Below are 15,726 nucleotides of genomic sequence, written 5' to 3'. Positions count from 1 at the left end.
AATTGTCAAAACTGTTGGTTGGTGTGAACATATGCAATACTTTATTTATTCAGTATTTTTTGAGCACCTGTTATCTATCAGGTACTAAGCAAGATCTGTTTTGAGATATACTATCAAATATTTTTCATATCACCATTTTCAGTTGATCACACTGTAAGTTGGCTATAATTTGAATTCACAAATGCTCGTGTGTGTGTGTGTGTGTGTGTGTGTGTGTGTTTTAGTGGCAGTTGATGGAAAGCAGTAAAAATAATAACATTTGTAACACTGGTTACAGATCAAATGTCAGAAGATTTATTCAGCCACAGACAGACACTGCAAAGTAAGCGTCTTCTCTAGTTCATGATTCGTATGTAAGATAAAGTTTAAAATAAGACCAATGCAAACATCGTTTTAGGCAGTTTTCCCTTTTGTGAAAAAAAATCGCATATAATAATTTAGATTTTTCATGCAGATAAATTAGGCACAAATTGCATGTAAATAATTCTGTTAGCAAAAGTGATGTTTAAACATAATTTCACCAGCATCATTTTTCCATAAGTTGGGGCATAAACTTTCCTGTGTACTCTTTTTGCTTCCAGTGACATGATACTATTTGGTCTTTAGGCATCACTTTAAAAGGCAGAGCAACTAGAAGTAACATGGTAACAAGAGCAATGGATAAAAGAGAGAAAGAGAACTGTTTAGATACCTGAGACCCCTGCTTTTCATTCGCCTCAGTCTGGGGATTGCAGAAGAACACTACCCACTCCTACTTGTTCTTAACTAGTGTATATATTTAAGCTCTTTGAAATGTGAGTATTATGGGAAGGATCGCAGTTGCTTTAAATTATAGAAGTTGGCAAGTGCCTGGGAGAAGGAGTGGGAGGTTGTTTAAACTGAGAAAGACAGTTGCAAAACTTCGTACAACAGCATGAGCTCCAAGCTTCAAATGCATTCTCATGCTCAGACGAGCACTTTATTTTTCATCAACTTATTTTTTGCATTGTTTTGGAGCAGCTTTGAATAATAAACACATATTTCTGCTTTAAATTTGTAATGGTGACTACATTCATGGGACAACCAAAGCAAGAAAGCCTCATGTTTTGGGGGAAAGTCTGATACCAGCAATGTCCAGACAAGGTAAGCTACCATTTTCACTGCAGTTTTTCTCTTTTCACCTCCTGTTCGGCCTTCATCAAAACATTTACTGGGAGAACTTAAGAAAGCTCCTTGTAAAGAAATGGGGGAACTTGTAAAAAGTATGTCAACAAATGATAAATCAGAGGTTAGAAAACCTCCGCAGGAGAGCGTTCTCCTACTTTCTATTCTGCTTGACGCATGAACCTCTTTAACTATCTTTCACTATATAAAAAATGCCATTGGTTTCAGAAAATGTAAGCGGAGTCTTCAAAATCTCCAATCTGATGAACGTAGCATTTGTCAGTGTGTGGTGACAGGCTAACTTATTGCCAAAGTCAGTTTATCTATGTTTTCTTATCCCGTTATGTGCAACTCAACTTCCGGAGCTGTGACTCTCCTATTAACTTGGAAATGTTTCCCAAGGAAGATTTTAATATCATTCCAAAAATTCTCCTAAGTGCAGTTACTATGTCTTCTTATTAACTTGTTTTGCAGAATATGTTTTTAAAAGTTAAATAAATCATTTGTCTTTTCCTTTGTAACTGACATGGGAGGATGTTACAGATATTATATATCCTGGGAGAATGAAACGTTCAACCCAACATTGATTAATTCAAGTCACAGTCGGCTGACAATGTTATCTAAATAGGGTGACTTTGCCTTCTCAATTGTGCCTCATACACAGGTAGGGAGCAGCGAGGATAAGATGTTTTCTTATTTTTCTGTGCATTGGTCACATGAGAAGTATCTTGTGGGTTGAGGTGGAGGGGCATATAAATATGTGATGTGTTGTTCCATTTTCCCTGAGAATGTCTCTGTTATCAGTGTTCCCATCTTTCTGAGGCACAATTCCAGGTGCAAAAAACCAGATTGTCACAGAAATCTGCACATTCTTCCAGCAGGCAGAGATTTTATCACAGCTCCACATTCATTCCTTCACGCACACATGCGTGCTCACAGGCAAAGGTGATAAAACCCTGCGGATTTGACAGAGCTTGAGTGGTCTGGGACATTTAGGTGACCTCAGGCTGCAAAATCCACTGGTACAGAAACATTAGCAAGGTTAATCTCTCACCCATTAGGCCTGGGTGAGCAATGTGAGCACTGCCTGCGACCCTGCTCTTGGGCTGAGAGGGCTCTGTCTTCTTGCTACACCAGTCCTTTCTCTGTTTCTGGAATATTTTTTTCCTTCTGTGTCAAATTCTAGTTACATAAAGTGAACTGTTGTGGCTTCCTCTGCCTCATGGTCTCAATGATAAGAAAGCGATTTAGGTAAGAAGGACACTATAGAAAACCAAGACGTCAGCCTGATCGGCTCCTTGCAAAGTGATCAGGAGATACCATCAGTTGCCTCTCTCCAGCCATAGTTAGTGCGGCGAGTGACCCGCAATGCCAATTCCTTATCTTTCTTTTTCCCAAATCTTCTGTTCTCCTTTTCCCCTCCACTTCTATCTACACCAGCCCACAGAACATTAAGAGAGGGAGTAGCAGGTTGGACACACAGTATTACTGTCTCCTTGCCGGTCCTCTCGGCCCATCCCCAGGCCAGTCGGGGAAGCCCCCACCCTATTTGGAGTGGGGTCTCCGGGGCCCCACCCATGACCTCATCGCAGGCAGCTTGAGAGCTGGGATGGCCAGCGTTTGCATGGCGCCTGAGTGCACCCTGGGGACGGGTGCGGCAGAGAAATGCACAGTGTGGCATGACGTGACTGCTGAGAAGCCGGAGCGCGAACTTCCTCACCGGCTCCAATGGAGGCTGGCGGCATCACTGGAAGCCAGGCCCGCCAGGCCCCACCCCTGAGCCCCAGAAGGCCCCAAAGAGGACAAAAACAAAAAGGCTATTAGGGTTGCTAATGAAGCCCAAGCCAGGTGACTCATCTAAGGCGCAGTCACGGGGGGCTTTGTAATGAAACCTGGACAGAGCCCTGGAAAGGACAGGTCAGGGTTGTCCCATAAAGGGCGCTGATGAGAGAGGCCCACAGTGACCTAATCGTACCTCCTCGCCTCGGAGAGGCTGGGAGAGAAAGGCAGCGTCTGCAAGGGACAAGAGCGTTAACCAAAGAACTGCCGGGAGTGTGGCAGCCACGCTGTGTTTGCTTTGGGTGTGAGCCAGGCTTAGTCCACGTTTCGGGCCACAAGTTTGTGAACCTGGACCTGAAATGCCCCAAGGTTAGGGATCAATGGCTGATGGGCTAGAAAAAGAGACCATGGTAAATCAATAAACCTTAACCGAGTGTCCACTCTGTGCCAGATACTTTACCAAGGCTGTTTGAACATGTCCTTGACAAAGACAGACCAAACATTAAAAACAGCATAGGAAAGATGGCAGGAACACAGAGGGGCTTTGCAAATCAGCCTGCTGAAATCAAAGGAAGCGTCCCACAAAGCTGTACTTGAACTAGACCTTGAAAGATGAGTAAAATATCATGAGAGAGCCAAGAGGGCCAGGGGTTCCCAGGCAGAGCCCGGCGGGCAAAGGCACAGAGGTGCAAAGACCATGGATGCACCCATAAGCCAAGTAGCTTGGGCGTGGCAGGGCTCTACTCCCCCAAGTGTCTTGCAATGAACAGCACTTTCATGGGTTATTATCATAATAGGAGGATAACCAAAAGTATATCCTGGTCAGGCAAGTTTGGGAATGTTGAAAACTGTGCACCGTGGTGCATCAGCACTCTGGCTCAGGGGTCACAAACATCTGGCTTCAAATGCCAGCTCTGCTCCTTCAATGACGTGTGAACTTGGACCCATCCAAACAATCAGTTTCTTTATCTGTTAAATGAAGATAGTAATCATATCTATCTTCTATGGGCATTGTGAGGATTAAATTAGAGAGTCTGTGTAAGGGTCTACTATCAAAATGCCTGACATATAATGAGAGCTTAGAGAATGTTAGCTATTCTTATTAGTTGCTAAATGCCCGTTTCTTTACCTCAGTAAGTGTCACATGTTTTAGTTGGCTAATGTGTGCACTGACTCCCATGATTGGGTTATTACTTAAAATCTAATGTTTTCCAAAGTCATTTGACCACGAAACCATTTTCTCTGAAGTATTAAATAGACCAATGCATGCTGGAAGATGGTGAGGTTGAGCTGTCCTGGTGAGTTGAGGTCACATGTCCTTGGAGGATTAAATCAAAGTTTCCCAAGATTTAACTGAAATGTACTAATCTCCACCAGTCATTTCACCAAAAAAAAAAAAAAAAAAAAAAAATTCTCTTCTGTATCTCTATGAAACAGAAGCCCAACAATTGGGATTCTCATCTCTAAGGAAATTAACTTTTTTTTTTTTTTTTAACTATGTTCAACTTTTGGGAGGAAAAGTGTCAGCAAAGCAAATTGTTTTCAGGATTTTTGCACTTGGAAGGTCAGCCTTTGCCTAAGTTTGGCGACCTGCTGTGGTGAAGGACAATGCAATAGGGCCAGTCTAGAAGAAAACAGCATCCTACCTTCAAGGAGCTACCGATTGAATGCAGAAATAAAATGTGCATTCCAACATCTAAAATGCAAAATTAGATATTGCAATTTAGAATGTCAGAGAACTCACAGTGAATGCAAGTTCAGAGAAGATCACAGGTCCCTGGAGTAATACCAATAATTAGTCACATTCTTGGACACTTACCAGATACAAGGAATTGTGCTGAGTACAATAGAATTAACCCACTTATATCTTACAACCAGGTCACAAGGTGGGTGTAGACTTACCCATTTAGCAGATGAGAAAACTAAGCACCAGAGAAATTAAGTAACCTGCCTGCAGTCTTTCAGGACCTAAGTGGCAGAGTAAGGTTTCAAACTCAGGTCCATGTGATTCTCTGTATCCCTCACCCAGGGAAGACTCCTCAGAGGTGGTAACATGCAATCTGACCTTGAAGAATAGATAAGGATTGGTGAGAAGGGCCTTCCAGGCAGAGAGGAGAATATGAGCAAAAGCACAGGAGACTGAGAGAACAGCATGGAAAGTAGCAGGAAGGTTTCCCTGCAGACAAAGTGCATGCATATAGTACAGAAGGAGATAAGCTTAGAATACTTGGTTGGAATCAGATCACAGAAAGCCTTGAATGCCAAACCACAAAGTTTAGATTTTCTTTTAATGAAGTAATCATTTAGGTTTGTAAACAAGAAAGTAACGTGATGAAAACAATGAATTGAATGAGTAACCAGTGCACAGCTGTGGCAGAGACTAAACTTCCAATTAGGAATCTAGATATGTCCAGGCAAGAGACAGCAGCAGTGGTTGCTCACACAGCTGTTAAGGAGTGGAGGTGCACATCTGGCCCAATTAACACCAAGACTTTGACCATCTCAATGGTCTTTCAAAATGACAACCCTCAGACCTCAGTAAATCCAGATTCTACGTGGGCCTCAGTTTAAACCCTGTAAAATGGGAAGGGTAGGAGGGGCTAGTTGACCTCTGAGGTCTCTCTGACTTCTCACACTCTGTGAAGATAACACTCTAAGCACTTTTATGGAAATCATAAACTATACAGTTCCCTATTCAATCAGCAGGTTCCAAACTTCTCTTTCATATCAAGCAGGCACATTTCCAAAAGAACGTTAGGGTCTACAAAATTTTATGCATTAACTGCTATAGCAATTACATAATAATAGTATTGGCACACAATGATTAGGGGAGGGTGCATTTTTATATATTCCTTTGGGAGAAACTTTTTCCATCCTCCTGGCTATCTGCCTTTTGTAAAATTCAACTGTCTACCTCTCATGACCAAGAACTTTTTCTGCAGTTTTTGACATATCAGGATCTCACAGTGCTGTGAATGGTAGTTATTCATGTAGGTGTCTTATGATCTTCTGCAGCTCCCAAATAAGTGGTAAGGTTTTAGAGAGCAGACATAAATATATCTTTAGATTTTCCAATGCCTTGCAACTATAGCAGGTCTGAATCTTACAAACACAAGTCTGCAAGAAATGTTCTATTTCTTTATTTTCTTGAAATCAACATAAATCTGGCATAGAGTCTATGCCAGCAGGAACTTTAGTTTCTTACATTATTTAGGCTCCTACCTCCACCACCTTTAACACTAAGGTCAGGCAAAAGTCCTGGGAGGTATTTCTTCACACCAATTATGCCCAGTCTTATCTCATAAATGACCTCTCCCTTTGGAATCTGTGGATTCTGCTTTCAAGCCCTGCTTGGGGACTAGAAGTCACTGTGAAGGCCAAGAACCTGGTGTCTGAGCAGGACCAGGCAGCCCTCCCTTCTGAGGTCTAGCCAGGCAGGGTGACCATTTCTACTTCTCACAGATTCACCGACCCCCAGTCTTTCCAGGTGTGAGAAAACCTCCCATCAAGAGTGTCTCATTCCCCTCTCCCCAGCATATACTCTTGGGCTTGGAATTTCTGAAAAGAAAGCAAGTGTTATTTTCAATAAACCTCTTCCTGTTCTGCAAAATCCTTGAAGCAAGGAAATACAGAAGGCTGGGCAACACTTGTGAAATGATAAGGCAGAGGTGAAAAACAACACATAAATTAATATTTAAATAAGGTATTCTGCCACCCAGCAAACAGGTGTTTAATAATCATCAGCAAAATAGGTGGCCAACAGATGATAAAACGGCTTCTTCAAAGTTACTCAGTTTGCCACCAGAGAAGGCATATATTATAATCAGATTAATAGTGTCTTTTTATTAAGTGCCTACTGTGTGCCGGGACTTTATATATACTGTCTCTTTGTCCCTATTGTTTAGATAAGGAGAGGTAAGTAGCTCACCTAACATCCTATACATGCTAAGAGAGGGAGCAGGTGTTTAAACTTATATAATGCCGGTCTTTAAAACCTGCACCCTTTCCACACTGCCACCAGGACTCTCAGAAAGGATTTTTTTATTTTCTATTTAGCGATCTGGAGTTCTATTTTTGACTAATCCTTCAGTCATTATTTCCAACTAAAATGTATTTTAAATAGAGAATTTCTTAATGAAATTTATTTTGCTAAAAACTTAGTATGGCTTTGTTAGATATAGTAATGAACCCAAGGAATGGTTTATTACCCCATCTCACTGCTCATCCGCAAGGTTGTGGGGTGAGAAATAAAGTACTTAGTCTAAGGCTAGAGGGTTAGAAGACAGCTCAAACTTCAATACATGTTTGTCTGTCTTCCGTCTCCAAGTAGAGGAGAGAAAACTGGTTCTAATTAATGAATTATTAATTGGTTCTAATTAATTAAGACTAATTATAGATTAGTATTAAATATTGGCAGTTTTAGGGCCTTCATGTGCTACCAGTGACATAAAGCCATGGCTCATGTCGTTGCCTCAAAACACATCCTACCATACATACTATGACAGTATTTTGAGAGCTGTCATAAAAACATTCATTGGTGGCCTTTCCAACAGCTAACATGCCCCAAACAGCTTACTCTCTTAAATTGGTAATTTTTTCTGGTTTCTTTCTTGCACCATTAAATTATGTAGAAAGACTTTTTATGAAGTCATTTTAATCCCATTCCTTTCTAAAAATCTAATTTGACCACAGTGGAATCTTATTAAGGGATTCTTTGAATGTATCAGAATTACCAATCCATTTCATCACAGCTGTATCTATCAATTTCCCAGATCATTATTAGCATTCCCTCCTTTCCTTCATAATAAAGACCATATTCCTTGACATGGCCCCAGGAGCCTTTGAAGGAGCTGCTTCTTGACTGCCTTCCTTGTCCATCTCTGTTCCTACCACTCTCCTCCATATTCCCAGTACCAACTCGTAGTGAACTCTTCACTGTCTCTTGGGTATCCTTCTTCCTTATGCAACAGGAATCTGAGTTCATTCTCTTGACTTTATGTGAATGTATAAAGTTTCTAACCTTCAACCACTTTATTACCTGCAAAACAATGGCAACTTTATATGATTCCAATATAATCTAGAGATGTAAAGAAAGACTCCCATTTCTTGAAGACAATTTATGTGCCAGGCTCTTAAATATAATAAAAATGTGTTCATTGTCCTCCTGTTTGTCCTTGGGACTGAGATGGAATGGTGTCCAGACAGACTTTTAGAGTTTATCCAAGCTACCGATCTCACCTTCAGCTTCAATGCCAGCAGCAGCAAAACACTCATACTTCATAAGGCCGTTCCTTCCGTTAATACACCACTGGTCACCAGAAAGTTCTTTATTATGCCAGAACCTGATCCTTCTTAACGTCTCACATTCTGATCTTTGCTCTGCTTTTAGAAGTAGCAAGAAAAAGTCATCTTTCCTCTGGCATTTTAAATGCTTGAAGACTCTCATCATCTGCCTTCCTGGCCTTCTCCCAGGGTCTTCCTGTGCTTATAGGGAGGACTTTCCCCAGAAACCCTGTGGTTCACCTAGGATATGCATGCCCCTCTTGAAACAGACACCCAGACTTGCTCATCAAATTTCAGATGATTTTCACAACTTGTGCCAACTCCATATGGACGTTCTGGGATGGATAGTGGCTGCCTGAAGCCCTGTACTGAAAAGAATCTGAACCCAATCTGGAGTTAGCAAGAAGGTGTACAGAGTTCAATTAGTGATGTCTAAAGGAGAATCAGATGTTTTCCAGGGCCTCTGTACCCTGGATATTGCCTGACAGCCCAGAGTACGGAACTATTACCTTCTCTGATCTAAACACACTATTTTCCTTAATGCTAAATTTGCATCAGCTTTGCTAGTAAGCCCATCTCATAAAAAGACCAAGTGAAACATTGAGAGTATTTCTTAAACTTTCAGTAAGGCCTCTTTTAGTTCATAGTTAACTAAAAAGTGCCAGTTCCAGCCCTAGCCCTTTCTGGTTGTGTAATCACGGTTAAGTTACTCTAGTTCTCTGAGCTCTGTTTGCTCATCATTGATAATGGTAATAATATATATCTGTTCCACTGGACTCATTAGAAGTATTAAATGAGATATTATATTTGCAAGCTAGAAGATAGTTACTTTAGAAGCCCAATATATTTGGTGGGTCAGCTAATCTTTCTCTTTGCCTCTTTGCTATGGGGGATTTCCTCTCCATGGAGAAATTGATATCCAGTGGGGGATTAAAAAGAAAAGTACAAGCAAAAGGAATAAAAACACACTAAGTACTTAGTGAATGGATTTGCATGTGGGTGTAAACATGTCAAAGGAGAAAATTTCAGTGGAGATGAAAGTATTTCCACAATGCTGTCAAAGCAGAGTGACAAGCAAAGTCCAAACTGCCTCTCCCTGACTTGCTTTGATTATTCAAGGCCTGGGATGTTTGGTTTGGAATGATTTGTACTTGCCATTTGCTCACACAATTCTTTATTGCTGCCTTCATGCCTTTGCCAGCATTCCTCAGGGATATGTTATCAGCAAGACATTAGTGTAGCTCCAGGCAATACACTAAGTCAGGGGCTCTCATCTAAATCTGCAAGACCAAGCAGGAAATGCCCATCAGTAAATAGGCAGGGCAGAGACCCCGGAGACTTAGGTTGCATGCCTTACCTAAAGTGGGCAGTCACTGCAATGCATGGTGTCCTTGGGGCAATATGGCCCACTGGGGCCAGGTCTTCAGATTTTTCAGGAAAACTCATACATCTGGACATTTTTATGTGAAATGCTTCTATTCTTAAAATCCTTGCTGTTTTTGACCTATAGAAATGCCAATGTCATATGGTTCAAACTAATATAATCTAGAGACATAAAAGGAATTACCATTTTCTTGCCGTGTGGGAAACCTCAAGAGCCTTTGTCATTCAACACCTATGTCCTAAATCAACATGCACAGGCATGCACAGTGCTCTACAGTAAAACTAGACAGCAGAGCACACTCACTACACAGAAGGCACAGTTGCAGGTAAACCCTCATTCCATCCTCCCAACACCCCTAGAAGGTGGTACTAGGTTTACTCCTATTTTACACATGAGACCCAAAGTCTGCCATCAGTTAGAAGTGACACATACTTAAAAGAATATGTAATCTCCTTGCCAACAGAGCCAGTCTCCTTAAGTCTCTTGCCACACAGGACTGGAGGAGGAAATGTAAAATGTAAATTTCTGCACATTTCCCCAGAGTGAAGCAAATTGGGGTGACAATGATTCTCCAGGCTCTTCTTGGAAAATTTAAATCTTCATTCCCCGTTGGCCCCTTCTACGGAGAATCCACACCCCTTTCCTCTCTCTTCATCTTTTTTGTACACTCACCTCCCACTCATTCTAAATTCTTTTTTTCTTTACATTTATGCTTTATTTTCTGCATTATATATGACCCCAGATAACCGAAGGGCCTAGCACAGTGCCGGGGATATAGTAGAAACTGCATACATTTCAGTTGGCTCTTTCTACACAGGATTTGAGGCAAAATGAAAGAAATATGCAAAATAAAGCAGTTTAAATGGAAACAGAAAAGCAAAGCCATGACATGAGGAGGAGGAGGAACTAAATATGTGAACCACAAGGACCAATCTGGTTATAATGATTGAGTGTGAAATTTCACTTCCTGGCAGCCAGACTCAGAGCCTTTGCAGACTTAAAGTGACCCATGTATTCTCTCTTGAGCTCTGGGTAAAGGACCAAAGGAGAGAAAATGAATTCCTTTTCTTTTCCTTGACCCGGGTCTTGCCTTGGAACAAATGTTTTTCCCCATATCTATTTGATTTTCAGCATCCATTAATCTCTCACTGAACATCCACTGCTGTATTGTGCTCAGACTTCACTGAAATCCTATTTAGAAAGATGTTTTGTGTAGTAAAGAATACAAGTCTCATAAGGAAGGCAATTTATAGTTGAAGCTGTTGCTAGGGTGTTGCTAAAGGAAATCTGTAACTCTTAGTTAATCAGAAAGCTCACTGAATACAGACAGAATCAAGCTACAGCTGGATGGTTTGTAGGAGAAAAATGTTAGCTAAAAGGAAGGCAGGGAGGGAGGGAGGAAAGAAGGGAGGAAAGGAGGAAGGAAGGGAGAGAGCAAGGGAGGGAGGGAGGGAGAGAGGAAATGAGGGAAGGAGGGAGAGAGGAAGGAAGGAAGGCAGGCAAGCAGGAAAGAAGGAAGGGAGGGAAGGAGGAAAGAAGGGAGGGAGGGAGGGAAGGACGGTGGAAGGAAGGAAGTGAGGGAAGGAGGAAAGAATGGAGGGAGGGAGGGAAGGAAGGAAGGAAGGAAAAAAGAATTCTGAATCTTTCTTCACTTTTTCCTAAAGTTAGTCATTTTCTTTCCCCTGTAAAGTTACTCATTTTCTTCCCCCCGTCACCATTGCCTGACCTCTGAGATCTGCAGATGAATTCCTCTGTCCATCTCTGGCCACTCCCTCTCAGTGGAAATCTAGTCCTTTTCTTCTAACACTTTCTCCTGAACATAGAAATTTAACCACCACCACAAATTCTCTATTTCGTTTTGACCCAGCCCTTTTCCTTAGTTGGTTAATGACTAAGACTGTCATTGCTATATTGGACTAGGGACACCACATGTTAATAGGGCCATTATCAAGCTGAACCAGAGAGAGTGTGGGTGTCCAAGCATAAGAAATCTATTAAAACCAAAGCACATGAAGAATAGTTGCAGGACCTCAGGATAGCTGTCCTGGAGAAAGAAAAACTAATGGGAAATAGGAGACTGATTTCAGGTATTTGAATATCTCCTTTGGGTAAGATGTTTGAAGTAATTTCCCAAGATTTGATGTTAATTACTTAGGATTCTAATCCAAAGGGGTAGCAAAATGTAGGCTGAATCTGAAGTCCCAGTCAACCTGGATTAAAATCCCAGCCTTCAGTTTCCAGGCTCATGCCCTTGGGCAACTTCTCAACTCCATTTCCTTGCTATAAAAAATGAAGATAATAGTATCCATCTCATTAGAGTTTTTGTGAGGGTTAAGTGAGATAATATGGTGTTCTACAAATCATAGCTAATATTAAAATTGCTGTTTCTTTTATGGAAGTGAAACAGAAAAGAAAGCATTAGATATGCAGAGTATTGTTAAAATTATAAAATATAAGATTTTCTTTTCTGTCTTCTTCCCTCCCTTTCATCCTTCCTTCTTTCCTCCCTTTTCTTCTCCTCCGTAGCCATCTAGCATGAGCATACATTAGGTAAGCTTTCTAATTAAACACACATTTTAGCTTTTCTTTAACAACACCATAGTAACAACTAAAACTAAAAGTTGCCTTAATTATAAGATTTGCATCTTTTACTACTCGAAAGAACATCCTAAACGAGTTTTGACTGAGATCTTGAAAAAGATTCAAAAGAAGCCATTTGGCAAGTAGGAGAAACAGAGCATCGCAATATTACATAAATAAAGGAGAGTGGGAATTTTAGCTGTTTCTCAACCATGGCTGCACCTTAATGATCAACCAGGGAAAAGTCCCAAAGCCCAAGCGGCGCCCAGACTATTACATCAGAATCTCTGGGGGGTAGAACTCAGGTGTGAATAATTTTTTTAAAGCTCCTCAGAGGATTCTAATATGCAGCCGATGTTGAGAACCACAGTTTTAGGGGAAACAGCGGCCAATGGTGTGGAAAGCTGCACAGCTGATAAGGCTGCATACTGTGTGAACAGCGTGAGGATGTCTGTAACTTTCTAGACTTTGCAGAGGCTTTTCAGGAGAGTTGAATAAATAGAAGTCAGGCTGTGAAAGGAAGGAGTTAGTGGCTAGGGAAAGTCTACACTAAATGTTACTTAGTCCTTCAACAAACATAGAACAATCTGGAAGGAAAGAGAGAGGAAGATAGCCTGAGGAGTTAGCAAGGCAACATAATTTGTTTTTAGAGTATGGGAGGCCTAAGCGTATTTGAACCAAAGGTGCATCTACTGTATCTTGAAAGTTTGCAATTTAAATTTTGGAAAATGATGAGAAAATTTTGCCTCTACCCAGTAGATTTCATCTGATGAGTTGAGATTCATCAGAGAATCTTGACCAAATATGCCCAAGCTGCAGCTCTACACCTCACTATTTATTTCATTTTAACTGCCATTGATTAAATTTCCCACTGTGTGTCAAATGTCATTTAAATACGTCTCTTCATCCTCACAAAAATCCTATAAAATGACTGCTTCCCATTTTAGAACAAGGAAATTTTTCAGATGAGGAAATGAGATTCAGAGAGGTTTGGCAGTTTGTCCAAAATCATTAAGTGGCAAAACCAGGATTCAAGCCTGGATCTGTATGACCCCAAGACCCACAGTCTTTTCAGTCTGCCACCATGGATGCAACACAAAAATTTAATCCTTGCAGAGCTGCATGCCCCCTCCAAAACCTGTAAAATGACAAAAGCTGTGTGCTGAAAGATAATGTCCCAACACCATGGCCTCTGAATAAAATGAATGAAAAGTGAAAATGTATCAGAGGCTGCAGCTAAAACCTCAGGTTGCAGAAGGGCTTGAGCAAGTATCAGATTGTTTCACAGAGTGCTGGGTGGGCAAAACAAGACATTTGCCATCATTGACACAAATGCCCAGTAAGGTAGTGGAGGAACAGCCAGAATCAGGATTGCTCATAACTGACATGAATCAGAGAATGCAGCATCTTGCACTAAGGGCAATTGGGGTTTGGGCAGAAATGGCCATTCTCAGCACTGTTCATCTCCACCATCTGCCTAACTCCTTCCTCCTTCCCTGGACACGTAGTCCTTGGCGACTGTTGCCTGCCAAATCATCTCACACACGCCAGCCCATTTGGCCATCTTCTTTGCTGAAATCAAATCTCCATATCCTTGATTACTCCTAAAAACTGATTAGTGTCCATTTGCAAGCAATATTTTCCTCCTAATATATCCAGGTATGCATGATCCAGAAGGCTGCTTTGATTTCTGGAATATTAGCTTAGAAAAGAATGAAATCTAATAAAAATACCATATTAGCTCCAAATAGCTGCATAATCTGTGTCAATGAGATGATTTCCATTTGGTGTGCAGACTGTAGTTATTAGAATTAGTTATCCTTTGTACCGAGATGGGGGAGTGAGCAAAATTTTCTCTCCCAATAAAAAGGTCTCAAATCTTGGAAATTGCTGGTGCAATCCCCACTTTAAAAAGCCAGTGACATTTTGTGTTGCCTTTTTTAAAAAAATAGTATTGTATTTTAAAAGAAACTGGCCTTCAAGTTCATTCCAGGACAAGTTTTAGATTCTTTAGGAATCAAGTTCGGTAAGACCATAACAGAGACTGTTTACTTTGGACAGACAAATTGCCAACATACCCATAAAAGGGAGGATTGTCTGAGCATTTTTCTTTCAGCTCATATTTTCAGATTTTCTTCAAAAGCTAGTCTAACAAAAATTTGAGAGGAGCCATGTGACACACCCATAAAACACAAATACCTCAAATAGAACTTGTGTCTCAGACCAAATCGGTCCAGGGAGCCTGTGAAGATGTGGGCAAGGCTGCCATCTCTGATGTCCCTAATTGGTTATAAAAGTCATCAGAAGAAAAGAAAGAGGGCCATTTTCTTTTATTATTATTATTATTATTTTAATATTATACTTTAAGTTCTAGGGTACATGTGCACAACGTGCAGGTTTGTTACATATGTATACTTGTGCCATGTTGGTGTGCTGCACCCATTAAGTCATCATTTACATTAGGTATATCTCCTAATGCTAGCTCTCCCCACTCACCCCTCCCCACAATAGGCCCCAGTGTGTGATGTTCCCCTTCCTGTGTCCAAGTGATCTCATTGTTCAATTCCCACCTATGAGTGTGACCATGCGGTGTTTGGTTTTCTGTTCTTGCGATAGTTTGCTGAGAATGATGGTTTCCAGCTGCATCCATGTCCCTACAAAGGACATGAACTCATCCTTTTTTATGGCTGCATAGTATTCCATGGTGTATATGTGCCACATTCTCTTAATCCAGTCTGTCACTGATGGACATTTGGGTTGATTCCAAGTCTTTGCTATTGTGAATAGTGCTGCAATAAACATACGTGTACATGTGTCTTTATAGCAGCATGATTTATAATCCTTTGGGTATATACCCAGTAATGGGATGGCTGGGTCAAATGGTATTTCCAGTTCTAGATCCTTGAGGAATCGCCATACTGTTTTCCATAGTGGTTGAACTAGTTTACAGTCTCACCAACAGTGTAAAAGTGTTCCTGTTTCTCCACATCCTCTCCAGCACCTGTTGTTTCCTGATTTTTTAATGATTGCCATTCTAACTGGTGTGAGATGGTATCTCATTGTGGTTTCGATTTGCATTTCTCTGATGGCGAGTGATGATGAGCATTTTTTCATGTGTCTGTTGGCTGTATGAATGTCTTCTTTTGAGAAGTGTCTGTTCATATCCTTTGCCCACTTTTTGATGGGGTTGTTTTTTTCTTGTAAATTTGTTTGAGTTCTTTGTAGGTTCTGGATATTAGCCCTTTGTCAGATGAGTAGATTACAAAAATTTTCTCCCATTCTGCAGGTTGCCTGTTCACTCTGATGGTAGCTTCTTTTGCTGTGCAGAAGCTCTTTAGTTTAATTAGATCCCATTTGTCAATTTTGGTTTTTGTTGCCATTGCTTTTGCTGTTTTACACATGAAGTCTTTGCCCATGCCTATGTCCTGAATGGTATTACCTAGGTTTTCTTCTAGGGTTTTTATGGTTTTAGGTCTAACATTTAAGTCTCTAATCCATCTTGAATTAATTTTCATATAAAGAGTAAGGAAAGGATCCAGTTTCAGCTTTCTACTTAT

General features: G+C 40.8%; 1 protein-coding gene across 1 annotated transcript in view; it reads left to right on the top strand.

The window, feature by feature from the left end:
• Positions 1 to 676: 676 nt before the first annotated feature.
• Positions 677 to 15,726, top strand: part of C1QTNF7 (C1q and TNF related 7) — a 108,009-nt gene continuing 92,959 nt past the window's right edge. The window contains exon 1 of the mRNA XM_003898499.4: positions 677 to 1,122. Coding sequence (XP_003898548.1) covers positions 1,110 to 1,122 — 13 coding nt within the window. The 5' untranslated portion in view covers positions 677 to 1,109. The remainder of the gene's footprint in view (positions 1,123 to 15,726) is intronic.

Source organism: Papio anubis, chromosome 3, assembly GCF_008728515.1.
Source record: "Papio anubis isolate 15944 chromosome 3, Panubis1.0, whole genome shotgun sequence".
Taxonomy (NCBI): Eukaryota; Metazoa; Chordata; class Mammalia; order Primates; family Cercopithecidae; genus Papio; species Papio anubis.
This window is presented reverse-complemented; position numbering and strand designations above follow the sequence as displayed.